At 49.9% G+C, this 21,021-nt stretch overlaps 1 protein-coding gene across 1 annotated transcript in view; it reads left to right on the plus strand.

The window, feature by feature from the left end:
- The first annotated feature begins 3,477 nt into the window (after positions 1–3,477).
- Positions 3,478–21,021, plus strand: part of PRKAR1B (protein kinase cAMP-dependent type I regulatory subunit beta) — a 112,855-nt gene continuing 95,311 nt past the window's right edge. Inside the window, exons 1-2 of the mRNA XM_058285674.2 lie at positions 3,478–3,539; positions 5,074–5,277. Coding sequence (XP_058141657.1) covers positions 5,101–5,277 — 177 coding nt within the window. The 5' untranslated portion in view covers positions 3,478–3,539; positions 5,074–5,100. The remainder of the gene's footprint in view (positions 3,540–5,073; positions 5,278–21,021) is intronic.

Below are 21,021 nucleotides of genomic sequence, written 5' to 3' on the forward strand. Positions count from 1 at the left end.
TTCATGCTAAGGAAATTAGCGATTTGTGAAATGTATTGTATATAATTTCTTGCTTTGTTTTTTGAATTTATGTTTTTATGAGGGAAATTCTAATTTTTATGTAATCAAAATTATAAAATTTTCAGTATTTGAAATAGAAATTTTTCAATTTTTTCCAACTTTTTCCAGTTGGAAATTTTCAGATTTTATGGATACCGAGTTTTGTATTGGTTTCGAAAGGACTTCTCCATCCCAAGATTATATTTTCCCAACTTTTCTTCTATTACTTTTGTGGTTTCAATTTTTATATTTAAATGATTGATTCATCTGGAATTTATTTCTGCATAAGGAATGAAATAGGAACTCAACCTGATTTTCCAGTTGGCTTTCTAGTTGTTTCCAAGCTCTTTGTTGAAGAGTCCTTTTCCCCGTTGTGTCTGGTACTACTATTATAGTATTTTGGGGGCTGATTCCTTTACTCTGTTGTGCTCCTTTCAGTGTGTTATGCCCCCTCCTGCAGCTGCTTTCTTCTTGTCTTGCACAACCCCAGGCATGACACTGGGTCCCTTTTCCTTGATTTCTCACAGGTATTAGTTACCTCTTGCTACGTCACAAATTACCGCAAACAGCGGCTTAAGGTGCCACACATTTATGTCTCACCGTGTCACACAGCCTGGCTGGCGTGTGGCTTGACTCCGGGAGGGTGTCCCCAGGTGCTGCTGGCTGTGGCCTGGGGCTGCTGTGGGGCCTCCACCATAGGCAGGTCCCAGCAGGGCCGCTTCCGCCTTCAAAACCAGGGGAGCCTCTCGGCAGCACCGCCCGGCTGGGCATCCGTGGCCTTCGCGTTGTCTGTCAGTTAGAAGCAGGACACGCATCTCACCACTCTCCAGGGGAGGGGGTCCCAGCAGGTGAGAGCCGGGGAAGGGTGTCGGGGGCGCCCGGCGGCCTCCTGGAGCCTCTGCCACCCCGCGTCCATGTAGCGCAGACTTCACCTAAACTGTGTGGTGCCGAAGGCTCTGCACCCAGGCCGGCAGTGAGCAGCTTGAGGGCAGACGTTAGAGGGTGCGGTCAGGCCACAGGAGAGGATGTCTGCAACACACACCTGACGAGGGGCTTGCATCCAAAGTGTTCAGATAGCTCTTCAAACCCAACCAAGGAGACAAACACTCTGGTTACAGAATGTGTCAAAAGACCCGCACAGCCCTCCCTGAGGAAGACACACAGACGGCACACGGGCACAAAGGATGCTCGGCATCACCCCCTGGGAACTGCAGCTTACAGCCGCAGCGAGACGCCGCTGCGCACCTTGGGGTCCAGCTCCCACAGGGACCCCCTGCTTCCTCCGTTGAGACCATCGAGACCCTCTCCATCACCACAGGCCATTGAGTGGGGGTGGTCTGTGCCGGGAGATGCCGTGCGTCGGGAAGTAGCCACTCAGAGGGCCTCGGTGACCAAGAGAAAACGGAAGTCCAGCAGGCGCCAGGGGCAGGGAGTGCTGGCCCGCATAGCTGGACAGTCCAGCGTCGGGCGTCACAGGTGTGAGTGCGGCTCTGCCGCCTCCTGGTTGGCTAATCCTCAGGCTGGCCAGTGCCAGGACACTTGGGAAGAATTCCCCCTCCCGCCTGCCGTGTGTGGGCAGCATGAGAGCACATCGGAGGACCTGGGGTGCTTTCTCCAGAGCCCTGCCCGTGCAGGCTTCTCCGCGGGCTGTGGACACACGAGGGCCCTGCCCTGCGACAGCAGCCGAGCCCCTTAGGGGGTCTGGCCCCTGCCCCCAAAGACATGGCGTCCTGGTCCCCGTCGCCGTGGGCGTGACTATTGAGGCCGTCTGCGGGTGTGGTCAGGTACCATGAGCTGGGCAGGGCGGCCCCAAACCAACGTCGGGCCTTATGAGAAGGGGAAGGGGCCACGCGAGGACAGAGGCGGGGACTGGAGCTGCGGCCACGAGCCCAGGGGTGCCCGGGAGGGACGCAGCCCTGGGAGCTGCGGGGTGGGAAGGAGCCCCCTGGGATGGGGGGCACGGCCCTGCGGCTCCTCGGCTCTCACCTTCCGGCCTCCAGTGTGGGCTGAGGACAGTGCTGGGGCTCGAGGCCCCCAGTTGGGGCATTTGTTAGGTGGGTGGGCAGTCCCAGGGAGACCCCCTGTGGACACTGCCAAGGGGCCTGGCTGGCCAGGGCAGGCCTGGAGGGCGAGGCTCCTGGAGCTGCCCTGTGGGGGGTGGGGAGGGCTTCTGGTGGGCTTGGTGGGCTCGGTGGGCCCGGGCCCGGTCGGCAGGGGGACCTGCGAGGCCCTTGTCCTGGAGCTTGGCTGTGGACTCCTTGGGCAGGGGGCCGTCCTGTGAGGCCCACTAGGAGGGGCTCTCCACCCCTCAGGGGATGGGGCAGGGGGACAGTTTCCCACAGGGACCCAGGGTGGTCCCTGAGCAGGGGCCCCTCCCTCCCCTCTGTCTGCAGCCACCTGGGCCAGGCCCCAGGCGAGTCAGAGGTAAAGTGGCCTGCCGGCGATTTGGTGCAGGTCCGGGACTCTGAGCCCTTCCGAGGGCTGTAACCGGGGCAACGGGAGCGCGGGCTGGGGTGTGGGCTGGGAGAGGCGGGGCAGCCCCTCCGGAGTGTCCTGATCCATCTTCGGATGCTGTGCCCTGGCGGGAGGAGAGCCGGGCGGGATGGCGGCCGCGGTGGGGGTGTGGGCCCAGCTGCAGCCCCGCGGAGCGCCCGCTGGCAGGTGAGGGGCGGGCGAGGGGGCGGGCGGGAGAAAGGCCAGCGGGCAGTGAGGGGCGGGCAGGCGGGTGGGCAGCGTCCTGGCTCCCTGACCCCCTCTGGCTTCCAGGCACCTGGGAAGGGAGGGCCTGTCCCGCAGACCCTAGCAGAATGGGGCAAAACGTGCCGGGGGCAGGAGGAGGCCGGGGACGGCTGTTTCCCACAGGTGGGCTTGAGGCTTGGTCCTGTGGCCAAGAAGCCCCGAGGGGCTCCTCCCAGGCCTCTGGGGGTGGGAAGGGGGAAGCAGGTCCACCCTGCGACCGCCCCCTGGGGCCCCCGGGCCGCCCTGAGCCCTGGTGACGGTCTCAGGCCCCGAGTGCCAGGGGTCCGGCCAGGCTGCTGGCTGGCGCATCTGCCCAGCGCGAGGCCCCCGCCCCCGCCCCCGGCGGTGCGCGCTCAGCTGGGCAGGGGTGGGGGGTGGGGGGTAGAGAGGCCGAGGGAGGGGGTTGAGAAGCGGGGGTGGGGAAGGGGGAGACCCGGGGAGGGAGACTGGGGTGGGAGGCTGGGCTGCAGGGGGCCTGGCCTGGTCCAGGGGAGGGAGGCCCGGCGGGGGCGGGGGCACAGAGGAGGCCCGGCTGGATGTGGGCGCGGGGGCGAGGGGTCGGGCAGTCGGGGCGCGGGAGACTGGGAAAGGGGGCGGTGGGGGAAGGCCGGGGTCGGTTGGGGGGGGAGGAGGGAGGTGGGGGCGGCGGAGCGCGGGAGGGGGCGGCGCCGGCGCAGCGCGGGACCGGTGGCTCGCGCCGCCCCGCGCCCCGCCCGCCGTCCTCGCCCGCAGCCGCCTCCAGCCTCCTGCGCCGCATCCAGGTACGCCCCGAGCTCGGGTGGGGGCTCTGCTCGGGACCCCGGCCCTCTCTCCCGTGGGGGTCCACCCAGGAACTGTAGGGGATTGGGAGCAGGCGTGGAAAGGTCTCCCGCGCCCTTGGGGACGAGGCGGCCCTAGAGGGTCCTCGCTGCTCCTGTCGCCGCCTGGGGGAGGGGTCCGGGCCCCCGCGACCCTGCCGCGGTCGGATGAGGGGTCCCCGCCCCGCCTCCCGCCTCCTTCACCCTAACCGCCACGCGGGCTACGGGGAATGGGCACCCACGGGGGTGGGTGGGCGCGTGGCCCGCGGCCGCAGGAACCTCTGCCCGGGGCCTTAAATCCTGGAGGGCCTCGTGGGTCCCGGGGCCACGTCCACCCTGCGGGTGGGGGCGGGGCTGCACCCGCGGACCCGGGAGTGAGCTGCGGGAGCGGAACGCGTTGCGGGATGCGCAGCCCCGCACCTGCCATCGTCGTGACTTTCCATCCTTCTAGAATTCTGACTGCATTTTAGGATTCTGCCATTTTCTTATTTTTCCTGAAGAGCGGCCACCTCGCCGTGCTGCCGGCGCCCTTCTGCTCTCCTTCCTCCCGCGGGTGTCAGGGTCTCCAGCTGGAGACCACGTTCACCTTTCAGACTTGGACTCGAGCGAGTAAGAGGGGATGGAGGGGACCCCAGGCCTGGGCGGAGGTGACTGGCGCCCGTTCCTCCCACCACCACCTTCTCCTGGTTTTTGGTGACACTGAAGGGGTTTAGTAAACCACACAAGTGACTGTTCGAACCTCCTGTCTTCCTGCCAGGATGTGTTTCAAGGCTATGCATATTTAACAACTCATCCAGCCCCTCCAAATGAAAGACCTCTGACAAGTGGAAAATGAACCGTTTTCTTACATCTCACACTACTCCTTTAATATGACCACAAACAATAAACTTACACTATACAGCTGATGCTCATTGTTCCTGGATTCTCTCTGCCTACTTGCTAAAATCTGTAATCCCACAGCCAGCCCCCGCAGTGCTCTCCTGGGCACTTGTGGCCCTCGCGTTTCAGCTCTCACCTGTCGTCAGGTGTCCTCTGCATTCCACTCCGTGTCACATTTTTGCGAGTTTATGCTTCTTGTGGGTGCCTTTACTGTTTGAATGGCCCCCACATGTGGTTGAATGCTAGTGTTCTCAGCACAGGAAGGCTGGGATGTGCCGAGAGAAAACACGATGTGTTCAACCTGCTTCCTTAGGCGTGAGCTGCAGTGCTGCAGGCCTCGATCAACCGCATGCATCCAGCAAGCGTCTTTAAGCAGGAACATCTGAGACAGGGTCAGATATCGATTGGTTGGCAAGGGCTCGCCGAACCCAACCCTGCGCCTCCCCAGGAGCAGTGGTTCAGGAGTGACTGATGCAGTGTGTGCGGCAAGTTGACAGAACGTAGCCACTGCATGGGAACCGCCTGCAGGAGCACGTGTCCACGGGGGTGCTGGCCGGGGCTTCCCCGCTGGCTCCCTAAGGCCTGTGCTTCTGTCGTGTTCTGTCTCGCTGCTCTCTAGGACAAGAAGGAAGAAGGCCCTCTGACCATGGCTTCTCCGTCGTCCTGCCGCTCGGAGGAGGACGAGAGTGTGAAGGGCTGTGAGCTGTATGTCCAGAAGCACTGCGTCCAGCAGGTCCTCAAGGACTGCATCGTGCACCTGTGCCTCGCCAAGCCGGACTGCCCCATGAGGTTCCTCCGGGAGCACTTCGAGGCGCTGGAGAAGGTCAGTGGCCCTGAAGCCTGGACCCTCCGTGTGTACATGTCCCAGGACAGTGTGCCCATAGATCCTCCTTCCCTTCTCTCATCCTTGGGAGAAAGTGGGCGGTCCAAGGGACTGTAATGGTGCAGCTTCCGGGAGGATGGGGGAGAAGCTGATGTGGGTCTGACCCTCCCTTGCTCGGTCCCGTGGAATTCACTCTAAGGCAAGGTCTTCTTCCAGCCACAGACTGCCCTTTTCCAGGTGGTTTACAACTTTCAGCTATCTTCAGAGGGCTCGCCGAAGGCTTTTGGGGTTTTCCGGTGCGGTTGACTGTTTTGAACGTTTACGGACAGTTATCAGCTCAGGTTGGAGGTGGAAACCAGGTCAGGCTAAAGATGTCATCAGCATTTGGGATAAAAGAAAATAGCTCTGCCGATAATGTGATTTGTGGCATCTGAAGGTGGAGTCTGCTTTAACCTGCATCTTGGGAACTCTGCCCACAGTGGTAGAGGAAAAGACCCCTTGGGTTTGTTCGGTGGGGGAAGGCGGGCACTTGTTCCACCCTGTCTCTCCTGAGGAGACAGACCCCCACGTACAGCTCATCCGCCGTGAACTCCACCGCACTTTCTCGGCCCATCTTCTTGGTTCTTGTGGAAGGACGTGGCTGGGAAACAGAATGTTGGGGCATCACCCCTCCTTCATGCCCCAGTAGACCCCTCCCAGCCCTCCGACTGGCTTCCTGTCCCCCTCTTAACAAAACTTACCTGTGCCTTGTCGCAGCTTTCATGGGGACCGAGTGGGAATCCAGTCAGCCTGTGAGCGCCCGGGAGCCCTGGGGTAGCCGCCTGCAGCGCTGGTGCTGTAGACACAGCCCCAACGGCAGCCCTCCCTGGAAGGGTGACGTTATTTCTTCCCTCAAAACACCCGTTGAACATTTCAAAATCATGCACGCCTATTAAAGAAAATTTGGAAAGCTCAAAAGTAGAAAGAGGAAATGAAAATCATCTGTCGTATCACCACATACTTTGAAACCTCATGCATTGTTTTTTAAACACTGTGATCGTGTTAGAAAAGCAATTTTATGTTTTATATTTTTAATTTACTATATGCTATTCACAGGTTTCACTTGGTGACTACATAATGTTCTGTTGAGAAGATACACAAAATTTTTTTCAACTTTTCCCTCATGGTCGGATAATTGAATTGTTCCAGTTTTTTTTATATTAAAAACTATTGCCATTTAACATTTACATGTAGGATTTTTATTTTTTTTAATTTTTTAAAATTTTTTTTATTGACTTTGTAATAATATTACATTAAAAATATATATATATATGAGGTCCCATTCAACCCCACCACTCCCACCCCACCTCTACCCCCCCAGCAACACTCATTCCCATCATCATGACACATCCATTGCATTTGGCAAGTACATCTTTGGGCACCTCTGCACCTCATGGTCAGTGGTCCACATCATGGCCCACACTCTCCCATGTTCCATCCAGTGGGCCCTGTGAGGATTTACAATGTCCAGTGTACATGTAGGATTTTTAAAATGTAGTATTGTTTGCTTAGAAGTGAAATTGAGTCAAAAGAAATGTTTTCGTGAATCTTGCTGGTATTGTCAAAGAGCTTTCCAAAATGATGAGACAATTGCCATTCCACCAGTAGACAAGATTGTTAGTTTTCCCACACTGGCCAGTTTTAGCTGTTTTCATTTAAAAGTTTTCTGCTGGTTGACAGTTGAAGATGATCCTGTGGCTTTAATCTGTCCTTTTTGGTTACTGATGAGGTCAACATTTAGGGAAGAAATTTCAGTGGTGGAATTCCAGTACCAAGTACACACGGAGAATGGGGAGAGTGGGGTGGCGGCCGTGCTTCTGCTTCCTGGGGTTTGAAGAGGAGTCAGGCAGCTGGCAGCCTGCCTTTCCCCCCAGCATAACCTCGTGACCCTGGAGCTTACTTGCGCTGCTCACAGGCGGTCAAGGCAGGTAATTAACCCCCAGGACTCAGCTGTGAGCCGAAGGGAGGCTGTGAGCCGGAGGGAGCCCTCCAGGACACCACCCCCGGGCGGCGTGCCGGGAGCAGGGGCTCCCAGGCGGGCCCCGCCCTGGGGACGCTGGGCAGTGCTGGCACCCTTTCGGTGGTTGTACTCAGGTGGGTCAGGGTGCCGCTGAACACCTTTGGTGCGCAGGACGGTCTGCCTGAAAGTGTCACGGCGCCGAGGCGGAGACCCGGAGTGGAGGGAAGGCGAGGGCCGCGTGACTCGCCTGGACTCGCAGGGGACACGGGTGGGGAGAGAGCCCCGTCAGGCAGCCCCGCCTGACCAGCGAGCCGCTGTCCAGTGTTTCTAAAAGCAGATGTCTCTGGTTTTTTTCCTGCTGTGTTCTGAATTTTATTGTGGTAACCTAAACGTAATACAGTATTTCCTGTTTTAATCACCTGTAAGTCTGTGCGTTCAGGCTGTGCTGCCCTCAGCCCCACCTGTCCAGGACTCCCTGGGCCCAGACGAGATCTGCACTGAGTGACCCCTCCCGCGCCTCCCTGCCCGGCCCCCGGGCGCCTGTGGTCGGCTTTCTGTTTCTGCGCCTTTGCGTGTTCTAGATACTTCCTGTAAGTGATGGTACAGTTTTGTCTTTGTGCTCTCACTCGGCACAGTGTTTTCAGGGTACCATGTTGCAGAGCGCGTCAGAACCTCCTTCTTCCTCAGCCGAGTGACACTCCGTGGTGTGGGTGGGCCCTGTTTTGTGTGTCCTTCCGCAGGTGGACGCTTGGGCTGCTCCCCGCTGTGGCTGTAGCGAATGCGCTGCTCTGAACGCTGGGGTCCCATCGGCCTTCTGTTCCTCCGGGCCTGTGCCCCAGAGTGGGCGGCTGGATGCTGCGCTCTGTGTTGACTTTCCGAGGCCCTCCAGGCTCTTCGCACAGCGTCTGCATTGTTTTACGTTCCTACCAGCAGTGTTCGAGGCTTTACTTGCCTGGAACTTCTGATTTTAACGTAACTGCTCTCCCGTGCTCGGGCAGTGGCATCTCACTGTGGAGCCCTGGGTGGTGGTGTCCAGCAGAGAGGAGCGGGGCCCGGGGGCCCTCGAGGGCGCGGCAGTGCGCAGGGCGGGGCAGGGCCGGGGCTGTTCTCTGCTGGCTTCCCATGCTGGAGGGTCTCTGAGGCCTGGATAAAGCCCCACGTCACCTCCTTCCTCACAGGGGCAGTGATGCAGCTCCCAGCTGCTGCCTGAGCCCCGGAGCCCACCACGCCGGCTCCCAGAGGTCAGGCCTCCGGTCACGTAAGAGGCCGAGTTACTCTGTGGTGGGAAATTACAGGAACACACGATTCTTAATCCCCTGGCAGAACTCAGCAGTGCAGCTTCCGAAGACTTCATTGATTCTTTGAACAGTGAATTTTAAATGTTATGGAGAAAGATTATGCCATAAAAATTTCACCCATTCCCCTTCACCTATGTATTAGTCAGTCAAAACGGTGCTGATGCAAAAGACCAGAAATTGTTTGGTTTATAAAGACTATTTCTTTGGGGTAGGAGCTTACAGGTACCAGGCCATAAAGCATAAGTTACTTCCCTCACCAAAGTCTATTTCCACGTGTTAGAGCAAGATGGCTGCTGACGTCTGCGAGGGCTCAGGTTTCCTGGGTTCCTCCCTTCCAGGGTCTTGCTTCTCTCTGGGTTCAGGATTCCTCTCTTCCCAGGGCTTGCTTCTTCCTGGGCTTAGGGCTCCTCCCTTCCTGGGGCTGGTGTCTCTTTCCTCTGTGAGCTTACTTCCCAGGGCTTCAGCTTAAGGCTTCAGCATCAAACTCCAACATCAAAAACCCTCACATCTGTCCCTTGCCATGCCTTTTAGCTGTGGTCCCCACCCACCAAGGAGCAGAGACTCAACACCCTAATGACAGGGCCCAATCAAAGCCCTGATCATAACTTAATCACATCCAGGTACAGACCAGTTTACAAACATAATCCACTATCCATTTTTGAAATTCATAACCATATCAAACTGCTACAATCTATACCCTACCTCTCTTTTTTTTCTGAAGACTTTTCTTGGTTTGCATTATATACACACATGCAGGTGATGTGGATAATTTAGGCCGATGTGCACCTCTTGTTTGATTTACTTTCGTAGCATATTTATAACATCTTACTGTCATAAAGTATTTCATCACATGGCTGTGTCATGGTTTGTACCTTCTTTCCGTTGCTGCATATTTGATGGTTTCAGGATTTATTTTCTTTAGGAAACACCTTTATACAAATGAAATAATTTAAAAGAAAGTCATCTGGCAAATGTTTTAGGAGATGGACTCTGGGGTCAGAGTGTTTTCATGAACCGTGAACCAAACTGTCTGTTTACCTCCCAGAGGAGCGGGTGAATTTATGGTTTCCCTAACACGTGAGGCTTTCACTCTTTCCCAGACCCGTGCCAGCCCTGGCTCTCATGTCGGTTGTTTATCTTGTGGGTTTGCTGAGTGTGCAGGGCCTCCCGGTTGGAACTGGCATTGCCTCTTCTGGTGGCGCAGTGCCCTCTGCACGTGCTGACTGAGGGTTGGCTTTCCCCGTGGCTGGTGGCCACACAGGTGATCCACTAGCTTGAAGAAAAGCCCTTTGCACTTACTTCTGGAAAAAGCACGCGTGTTGGAGAAGAGGGGCCCTGGCCAGGCCTCCGAGACTGTGTCAGGGAAGTAGACTGCAGAGCACGAGCAGCCCTGCCGGCCACGCAGGGGCGTGCGCTCGGGCTGGGGCGCCAGGCTGCTCTGCCAACCCCGGTCCTGGGTCAACAGGACTTCCTGGAGACCAGCCCTGCCGTTACCTTTCTTTGGTGGCAGGGGACTGGTTTATTGAGTTCCATCTATTCACATCTTGGCAGTACGGAGTCTTCAAGGGGACGACGGGAGGAAAGGGAGGTGGCCCCAGGCTTCGGGAGCAGAGGTGTCACCGCACACGGAGGCATGCCCCGAGCTTGTGTGCGGTAAACCGAGGCAGGAGTCACTAGCTCTGACTCGGGGAATTTCACAGAGAAGGGACTTGAGACAGCATGTGGACCTCCGGGACTCCCCAGAGAAGCCAGCTGAACACAGAGAACGTGAAGGAACTGGCTCCTGCCTCCGTGGGCTGGCAAGTCTGCATTCCCTCAGACACTCAGGAGGGGAGGCAGATTTCCTCCTTCTGGAACCTTCAGTTACTGCTCTTACAGCCTCACAGAGTGTGACGGGCTTCACAAGTCAGCCAGTGGCAGGTGCTGGTTCCATCTGCGAAACCCTCCGCAGTCACCCTGGGCCAGGGTTTGACTGAACGACTGGCCCCGCACCAGCCAAGTTGGCCATCGTGGCAGGGAGACCGAGTCAGTGCTGGCCAGGCTGACGTGGGTGTGGGCGCAGACTCCAGAGTCGGTGGTGGGAGCTGGGGCCTCAGGGAGGGCCACGGGTAAGGGGCTCGACTCTGGAAGTGGGCTTGGAGGCCCCGAAGCACCTGCGAAGCACCTGCGGGGGCCGCAGAGGGGCTTCGTTCTCCGGCCGAGGTTGGAGAAAGGACAGGGGGGCCTGTTCTGGAAATTGGGTGCCCCAGCATTTGGGCCCCGACTCGCTCTTCCCTGCCTAGTACAGCGGGGAGGGCAGGGAAGAGAGCGCCATTCAGGAAGTAGAAAGGGGAAGCTGGAGGCGGGGAGCGGGGAAGGGCTGGGGAGCCCCAGGTTTCTGGATGCGAGTTGGGGGGATCTCGGGAGCTCATGGGGAGGGTGGAGGAGCACGTGTGCGTCGGGGCCTTGGAGTGGACGGGCCTTCCCAGGCCGAGGCCGGGCCCTGCTGGCAGCAGCGCGAGGGGATGCGGCTGCCCACAAGGCCTGGCTCTAGAGGAAGGAGTAGTGGGCAGTGCGCAGGCCTGCCCCGGGACCGGGAGCACCCCCCGAGTGGCCGGGTCTCCCCTCTTCTGGAGACGCCTGAGGGGCCTGAGCGCCTGGACCCTGGCTCGCCCCTCCCTGCTGTGTTGACGGCTCTGCCTCATGCGGGCCAGGTGTTCTTGTGCGTCTGCTTCTCCGTCTGTGTTTTAGAACAAGCTCGTTGGTAGCAAACAAAAGTCCTCTTGGGGTTTTGACTTTATAAATCGATTTGTGGAGAACCGACATCCTAGCGGTATGGAAACTTTTTTTTTTTTTTTAAATATTTACTTAAAAAATACACGATCTTGTCGAACACTTCCATTGCCCCCCAAGTATGGAGTCTTCAAACCATGAATACGGAATCTCTCTCCATTTGTTTTGTGTCTTTGGTTTCCTTCATCAGCGTTTTGTAGTTTTCAGGATATAGATCCTCCACGTAGTTTGTTACACTTACGCCTGTTTCTTTTTTGTGCTATTTTAAATGTGTTTTTATGTCAAAACCCAGTTGTTCATTGCTAGTCTGTTGAAATACAGTGGATTTTTGTATGTTGACACTGTATTCTGCAACCTGGATAAACTCTGTTATTAATTATGGAGCCTTTTTAAAAGATATATTGAAATAAATCACTATACATAAACATACATAAACAATGAATGTATAATAGTTGTAAACTTATAAGACAAACATATATAACATCAAACTAACATATATAACATCTCACCCTACTACCAATAACTTGCAGTTTTTATACCTTTTTAACTAATGATAAAGAGCATTGTCAAAATGTTACTACTAAACAAAGTATTTTTCCCCTAACCAATCCGATTATTATTCTCTTTATATCATTTATATATGAACATACATAAACAATTAAGCACATAGTAAAAGTTGTGAACTTACAAAGCAAACATGCATATATCATACAGGGGTCCCATACATCAACCCTCCACCAACACCTTGCGTTGTCATGAGATGTTTGTTACAAACCATGAAAGAACACTGTCAAAATCTTACTACTAATCATAGTTATTTTATATTTGATGTGTTTTTCCCCTAACCCACCCTATTATTATTTTTTAAATATATTTTTTTATGACAGAAGTTGTAAACTTATAAAACAATCATGCACAGGTGCAGAATTCCCAAACAACACCCTCCATCAACACACCGCAATGTGGTGTGTCATTTGCTACAGATAAAGTAATATCATCTGATTATTGCCATATCCATAGTATACATTTGGCTCACATTTTCCATATCGCCTCAGAATCAGCACAGTACATCTTTCGCATAGATGCAAGAATATTTTATTATTACTGCTAACCACAGTCCATAGGTCACTCCAGCTGTATTTTTCCTATGCTTCTGACATTCCCAGCACTCTGTGGTAGTGATATACATTTGTTCTAGCTAACAAAGGACACTCTTCCATCTACCATCAATCACAGTTCTCACCCACTTCTTGGTTTACTGTGCTATCCATTTCCTAGATTATTCTCAAGCATTCTGTCAGTTGGCATTTTACATAACTAGACTACCATTTTCAGCCACATCCCCATTTATAAACTAGCTGTTACTCACTGTGTGTTACCATCCACTCTATATATTTCCATACTTTTACAGTAAAGCCAATTAAAACTTATACATACATTAAACATCAGTAGTCCATCTCAGTCCTTCTCTTATCTCCTTTAAGAATCCACCACATACCACCAGGTCCGATATTTTCCAATAATTTCTTCTAGAAGTTTTGTGGTTCTTGCTTTTATTTTTAGTTTTCTGATCCATTTTAAGTTAGTTTTTGAATAAGGTATGAGATAGGGGTCCTCTTTCCTTCTTTCAGCTATGGATATCCATTTCTTTCAGCACCTTTTGTTGAATGGATTGTTCTGCCCGAGCTGTGTGAGTTTGACAGGCTAGTCAACAATCACTTGACCCTACCTGTGAGGGTCTGTTTCTGAACCATCAATTTGGTTCCATTGGTCTGTTGTGTCTGTCTTTAGGCCAGTACCGTGTTGTTTTACTGCTATCGGTAGGTATTATGATTTAAAGTCTGGAGATGAGGGTTCACTTTTCCTTTTTATGATATTTCTGGCTATTCAGGACTCCTTACCCTTCCAGATACATTTAATGATTGTGTGTTCAATTTTTTCTTTAATGGTAGAATTTTTATCAGGATTGCATTAAATCAGTATACCAGTTTGAGTAGAATTGACATCTTAATGATATTTAGTCTTCCAATCCATGATCATGGAATGTTCTTCCAGTTATTTAGGGCTTTTTTGATTTCTTTTAACATGAGTTGCAGTTTTCTGAATACAAGTGCTTTACATCATTGTTTAAGTTTATTCCTATTTGAGTTTTATCTGTCATATTTTATTTTCACCACTCTTTTGACACTTTTAGATTATTGATATAATCTTTATTTTTAAACTCTCTTCCAGGCCCCCTCTCTCTGACTTTTCTTTTCAGGCTCTAGCACACCCATTAATATTTCCTGAAAATCTGGTCTCTTGCTTAGAAATTCTCTCAGTTTCTGTTTATCTGTGAATATTCTAATTTCACCTTCATTTTTGAAAGACAGTCTTGCTGGCTATAAGATTCTTGGCTGGAAGTTTTTCTCTTGTAGTATCTTAAATATACCAGACCACTATCTTCTTGCCTCTGGTTTCTAGTGAGAAATCTGCACTTAATCTTATTGGATTAATATGTTATGCATTGCTTTTCTCTTGTTGCTCTCTGAATTCTCTGTTTGTTTTGGCCTTTGATATTCTGATGAGTATGTGTCTCAGAGTTGGTCTATTTGGATTTTTTCGGATGGGAGTACATTGTGCTTCTTGGACAGGGATATCTATGTCCTTCAGTAGGGTTGGGAAATTTTCTACCATTATTTCTTTAAATATTTCTTCTGCGCCTTTCCCTTCTCTTCTCCTTCTGGGACACCCATGACATGTATGTTTGCATGCCTTTTGCTGTCATTTAGTTCCCTGAGACCTTGTTTAATGTTTTCCATTCTTTTCATCCGTTCTTTTGTATATTCACTTTCAAAGGCCATTTCTTCAAGCTCACCAATCCTTTTTTCTGCCTCCTCAAATATGTTATTATATGATTCCAGTTTTTTTAAAATTTCATTGATTGCACCTTTCATTCCCATAAGATCTGCTATTTTTCTATGTATGCTTTCAAATTCTTCTTTGTGCTCATCCAGTGTCTTCTTAATATCCTTAGTCTCTTTAGCCATCTCATTGAATTTATTAAGATTTGTTTGAACATCTTTGATTAGTCGTCTCAACTCATTTATGTCATCTGGAGGCTTATCTTGTTCCTTTAACTGGGCCATATCTTCCTGTTTCTTGGTGTGGATTGTAATTTTTTGTTGGTATCTTTGCATCTGGCTTCCTAGAATATTTATTCTGGGTGCAGATTTTCTCTTTAGTTTAGGGCTTCCTACCATTTCTCCCTTGCTGGTTGCACAGTAGGAGCCAAGCATGTAGTTGGTGCTGTAAGCTGTGGAGGCTCAAGCTGCCCTCATTGCACCACAGACCAATGAAGCTTCTTCCAACTTTCTCCTTTGCCAGGGGTAGGGACAGAGTCACAGCTATGTGGAATAATGCATGTGCAGGCCTAGACTGTATTTGCCCAGAGAGACTGATGAAGCGTCACATCCCTTTCTCGCTTACCTGGGGCAGGAATGGGGCTGCAGGTGTGGGCAGCAGTCTATACAGACTTCTGATTTTCAGTCTGTGCCAACCAGAGTTACCTGCAGTTACCTGTATAGGCTGGTGCAGGGCTCCTCAGCCTCCTCCCTGCCAGAGGCGGGGCTGAAGCCTAGGCTAGGGCTGCAGGCCGATCTGCATGAAAGAAACTGGTTCCTGCTGACACTGAGAGTTGCAGTCAGCCCGGCTTCCCCTAGGCTGAGGGCAGTGTCAGAATGACGGCTATGGGCCTCTTTCTGACTTGAGCTGGTTCTCACCCCAGTTGTTCCCAGGGTGATCTCTTAGCGAGCCAAGTCTCTCAATTAGTAGCCAAATCAGCAGCCAACTGTCTCCTACTCCCCTGTTTCTAGGAAATGGAGCTTCCAATTCCCGTCACAGAGCAGCTCCTGGGGCAGCTCATGCTGCCAGAGTAGGATAATCACCGGCCTCCCCAGCTTGACTGGTAATTTCCCAGAGGCTGGCGCAGGTCCCCACAGCTTCTGCCTCCTGGAGGTGGCACTGGGGCCTAGGCTAGACCTGCATTCTGACCTGGATGGGAAGAAGCAGGTCCCCCCAGCACTGGGATGCTCAGTCCACCCTGCTTCCCTTCATGCCAGGGACAGAGTTAAGATGGCGGCTCCCGGCCTCTTTCTGACCTGGACAGGCTCAAACCTTAGCTGTTCTCAGGATCATACTGTGGCCGCTGAATTTCCTCATCATAGCTGAAGTTGGTGCCCAGCCGTCTCTTCCTTCCCCCGTTTTTGGGAAGTGGAGCTTTCGATTCCAGCCGTGGAACAGCTCCCAAGGCAGCTTGTGCTTCCAGTGGAGAATGGGCACTGGCCTCCGTGGCCCTCTACTTACGAGTCTCTCTGCAGATGGGCAGTGTCCTCCTTCCATTCCTTCAAGGATGTTGCAGGATGCTCTCTGGTCTCCTGGAGTCCCCAAACAGGTGCTTCAGCTAGCTCAGAGAGCTCTGGGTGTTTGCTAACTGCCCTGTAGCAGGCGCTGACTCTAGGAGCGCCTTACTCCACTGCCATCTTGCTGGTTGTCTATAGGGCCTTTTTAATAGGTACTTTGGAATTTTTAACATAGAAAATCATTGTCTTTGAATTGAGTTTTCTTTTTTTTCCCTTCATATCTGTCTGCCTTTTTCCCCCTGGCCTTACTGCTCTGGCTACACCCAGCACAATGTTGGATAGATTGGTGAGGGGCTTGTCTTGCTCCCATCTTACGGGGAACGTGGCCAGCCGTTAAGTATGTTGTTAGGCATTCCCTGCTGAGCATGGTGCTGGCTGTAGGCTTTTTGTAGCTTTTATCATGTTACGAAAGTTTCCTTCTATTCCTGTTTACTGGGAGTTTATTTTTTAAAGTCGTTAACAGCTGTTTTTTGTTTTTTTAAATTTAAATTTAAATTTTTCTTCTTCTCTTTATTTATTTTTTACTTTTTTTTCTTCTTTATTTTCTTTAAATGTTACATTCAAAAAAGATGAGGTACCCATATACCCCCCTCCCCTCCCACATCAACAACCTCTTTCATCATCGCGGCACATCCACTGCACTGGCGAGTACATTCTGGAGCACCGCTGCACCACGTGGACAGTGGTCCACATTGCAGTCCACTCTCTCCCCGTTAACGGATGTTGAATTTTGCCGAATGCTTTTCAGCACGTTCTGAGAATAGGTGATTTGCTTTTTGATTCTCGAACCATCCTTCCGTTCCTGGGATGAACCCATCGCTGGTGTTAGGTTGTCCTCTTCACGTATTGGTGGGTTTTATTTGCTGGTTTGTTGTGGAGGATCTCTGTGTCTGTTCATGAGGGATATTGATGTGTAGTTTTCTTTCCCTTCAATGTCTTTATATGGTTTTGGTATCAGGATAATGCTGGTCTTGTAAAATGAGTTGGGAAGTGTTCTTTCTGTTTTCTAGAAGACATTGTGTAGAATTGGTATTACTTCTTTTGAGCCTGGAGTTTTCTTGGAAGGGTTTTAACTGCAAGTTTAATTTCTTCAATAGAAATTAGATAACCAAGTTATCCTTTTTTGTTGGTTGAACTTCGGTTGTTTGTATATTTCAAGGAATTGTGGTCTTTTCATCTAAGTTGTTGAATTTATGAGTACAAAGTTTTTCGTAGCAGTCTTTCCTTTTGTCTATAGTGCCTGTGCTGATTTATTATTATTCCTGATATTGGTAATTTGTGTCTTCTCTCTTTTTTTGCTTGATCAGTCTGGTTAGAGGTTTATCAATTTTATTGATCTCTTCAAAGAATCAGATTTGTGTAACTGATTTTCTCTTTTCTGTATCTTTAATTTCATTGACTGCTGCTCTTATTTTTATTTGCTTCCTTCTGCTGTCTTTGGGTTTTAGTTGCTCTTTTTATAATGTCTCAAGGTGAACTTTAAAACTTGATTTCAGATGTTCTTTTCTAATATAAGTATTCAGTGCTGTTCATTTCTCTTAAGCACTGCTTTAGCTGCATCCCACAAATTTTGATATGCTGTACTTTCATTTTTATTTCATTCACAGTATTTTCGAGTTTCTCTTGAGACTTCCTCTTTGGTCCATCTGTTATTTAGAAGTATTGTTGATTTTCCAAAGATCTATTTTATTTTTCTGGTTTTATTCCTTTATGGTCAATTAAGATGTATTTTATGGCCTATAATATGGTTTAATCCAATGAATGTTCCATGTGCGCTTACTTGAATGTTTATCCTGCTGTTGGGTAGAGTTTCTATAAATGTCAATTAGATCTAGATGCTTGATAGTGTTGTTCAGGTAGTAGTTACTTTGTGTCCTTGCCAGTTTTCTTTCTCCTTGTTGTATGCATTTCTAAGAGAGGAGTGTTAAAGTCTGCAATTACAGTTGTGTATTTATGTCTCCTTTTAGTTCTGTCAGCTTTAGTTTCATGCACTTCTGTATTTGGTTGTTAATTGTATACACATTTCCCAAGCTTGTGTTTTTGTGATGCATAGACTCTTCTATCCTTAACTCTGTGTCTTTCCTCATTCTGGGAATTTTTCTTATTCTGGAGTTTGTCTTGTCTAATATTAATATTGCCACATTAGCTGTCTTTTGATTAGGATTTGAATGGTATGTCTTCCTACCTTTTACCTTATCTCTATCATATTTAAAAGTGCATCATCAAATTTCATGTTTTCACTTAATCTGTCTCTTTTTTAGGAAATAAATATGCATTCATTTATTACTAGAGTTTTTATGTCTAAATGTTAGCCATTGCTTTCTTAAATATCTATGTCTTTTAATTAGTGTGTTTATAGATCATTTAGTTTTTTAAAAAAGAAATACTTAATTTTTATTACATGCTGTATATATATAATGTGCTAGTTACTTTCACATGTATTACCTCATTTACATATCCATTTAATTATCGTATGATTGCATTAAGGTCCACTATTGTGTTGTTTTTCTATTTGTCACCTCTAGTTTTTGTACCTTTGTTCCTCTTTTTCTGCCTTCTTTTAGTTTACTTGATTCATTTTTAGTGTTTTAATTTAGCTGTTGTCTTTTTTTTTTTTTTTAATTTATCCCCCACTCCGCCAGATAGTTCTCTTATCTGTCTACTCATTGTTTGCTCGCCTTTTCCAGGAGGCACTGGAAACCAAACCCGGGACCTCCCACATGGTAGGCGAGGGCCCATCCACTCGCCGTGGGCTGTGGCGTCTGCTGGCTTGTGGCGTCTGCTCGTTTAGACATCCGCTTGTCTTCTTTAGGAGACACCAGGACCTCCATGTAGTAGGCGGGCGCCTAACTGGTTGCGCCACATCTGCTTCCTGCTGTCATCTTTTTTCTTGTTAAGATTTATTTATTTCTCACACACACACATTGTCTGCTCTCTGTGTCCATTCGCTGTGTGTCCTCCTGTGTCTGCTTGTATTCTCATTACGCGGCTCTGGGAACCGATCCTGGGCTCTTCCGGACTGGGAGAGAGGCTATCATTCCGTTGCGCCCCCTCAGCTCCCTGGTCTGCTGCAGCTCTTATTGTCTCTCCTCTGTGTCTCTTTTTGTTGTGTTATCTTGCTGCGCCAGCTGTGCGCATGGGCCAACACTCCTGCGCAGGCCAGCACTCCACGCGTGCCAGCTCTCTGCTCGGGCCAGTTCGCCGTTCGGGCCATTTTGCCGCTCGGGCCAGCTTGCCTTCACACGAGGCCCCAGGTATCGAGCCCTGGACCTCCCATGTGGTAGACGGGAGACCAATCACTTGAGCCACATCTGCTTCCTGCTCGACTGTCGTTTTAACTATGTCTTTTTCGTAGTGATTTCTTTAGGGATTATAGTATACATAACTTTACAGCCTTTTTAGAGTGAATATTTTACAATTTAAGTAAAACTTATGAACTTTCCATTGTGTAGACCATGCACCTCCCTTTTTATTTCTTACCGTCATAGGTTTGGCAGCTGCGTACATTGGAGCCCTCCTCCTGACAATGCTGTCATTTTTACTGTTAGGACTTTTATGTATTTTAAATAACACAAGAGTGGAACTTGGTCTAGTCCATCTCCCAGATGTTTGCCGTTCGGCTCCTTCCTTCTTCCTGTAGATCCCACGTCCCTGTAGCCTGAGGAACTGCTTTCAGGTCTTCTTTTAGAGCATATCTGTTTGCAACAAATGCCTTGTTTTCCCTCATGGGAGGATATCTTTGTTTTGCCTTCGTTCCTGAAGGACACTTTTGCTGGCTGTAGAGTTCCCGGTTGACAGTTATTTTCTTTGATGACTTATGTTTGCCACTGTCTTCTGACCTCAGTGGTTTCTGAAGATTAGTCCAGTCAATCCACAGTCTTTGGAATCCTTGTTCCCTAAACGTAACGTGTTGTTTTTCTCTGGCTGCTTTCAAGGTTTTCTCTCTGGTTTTCAGCAGTTTGATTATAATGTGTCTAGCTATGTTTTTTTCCTCTGGGTTTATCTGTTTCATGTTTACTCATCTTCATGTATCTGTACATTTATGTCTTTCAACAAGTTTGGGAAGTTTTCAATCCTTATTTCTTGGAATATTTTTTCTGTGACATTCTCTTTCTCTTCTCTTTCAGGGATTTCAGTGATGCAAAAGTTAGATCTTTTGATATTTCCCCCAAAATCCCCAAAGCTCTGTTAATATTTTTTTCCTTTTCAATCTTTTTCTTTTCTTTTCTTCAGATTGAATAATTTCTGCTTATCTTCAGGTTCACTGATTGTTTCCTTTGTCATCTTTGTTTTGCTATTGACCTCATCCAGTTAATTTTTTAGTCCAATTATTTTATTTCTCAGTTCTAAATTTTTTTTTTGGTTCTTTAAAAAGTGTTCCCTTTCCCTGCTGAGAATTTTGCCCTTCGTTTCATGACTGCTCTCCTTTATCTCATGGTGGGTGGTTAGAGTCTAAATCTGACTGTCCCAGCATCTGTCTCATCCTGAGGCTGACATCATGTGTCTTTCCCCTTAGGAATTGGCTCCCAGCTCTGAGTGTGTTAAGTAATTTTGGATTGTATCCTGCACATTTTATAGATTATGTTGTGTGGCTCTGGTAAAACCCTGTGGAGAACGATGTTCATTTGTTTATTTCAGTAGACATCAATCAGCTGGGTTCAGAGGCAAGTCTGTCCTCACCTTTGTGGGGAGCCCCTTTGCACCTTTTTTTTTTTTTTTTAAGCATTTATGACATTTTCTTTTCTTTTTTTTAAAGGTAGAGAGCAGTCCTTTTTTTTTTTAGATTTATTTATTTATTTCTCTCCCCTTCCCCCCCCACCCTGGTTGTCTGTTCTCTGTGTCTATTCGCTGCGTCTTCTTTGTCCACTTCTGTTGTTGTCAGTGGCATGGGAAACTGTGTTTCTTTTTGTTGTGTCATCTTGTTGTGTCAGCTGTCCGTGTGTGTGGCGCCATTCCTGGGCAGGCTGCACTTTCTTTCACGCTGGGCAGCTCTCCTTACGGGGCGCACTCCTTGCGCATGGAGCTCCCCTATGCGGGGGACACCCCTGCATGGCACGGCACTCCTTGCGTGCATCAGCACTGCATGTGGGCCAGCTCCACACAGGTCAAGGAGGCCTGGGGTTTGAACCACGGACCTCCCATGTGGTAGGTGGATGCCCTAACCACTGGGCCAAGTCTGCCGCCTATGACATTTTCTTAAGTTCTTTTTTTTTTTAAGTTTTTTATTTATTTCCCCCCTCTGCCGCTTGTGCTTGCTGCCTGCTCTGTGTCCATT

This window comes from Dasypus novemcinctus, chromosome 23, assembly GCF_030445035.2.
Source record: "Dasypus novemcinctus isolate mDasNov1 chromosome 23, mDasNov1.1.hap2, whole genome shotgun sequence".
NCBI classification, from domain to species: domain Eukaryota; kingdom Metazoa; phylum Chordata; class Mammalia; order Cingulata; family Dasypodidae; genus Dasypus; species Dasypus novemcinctus.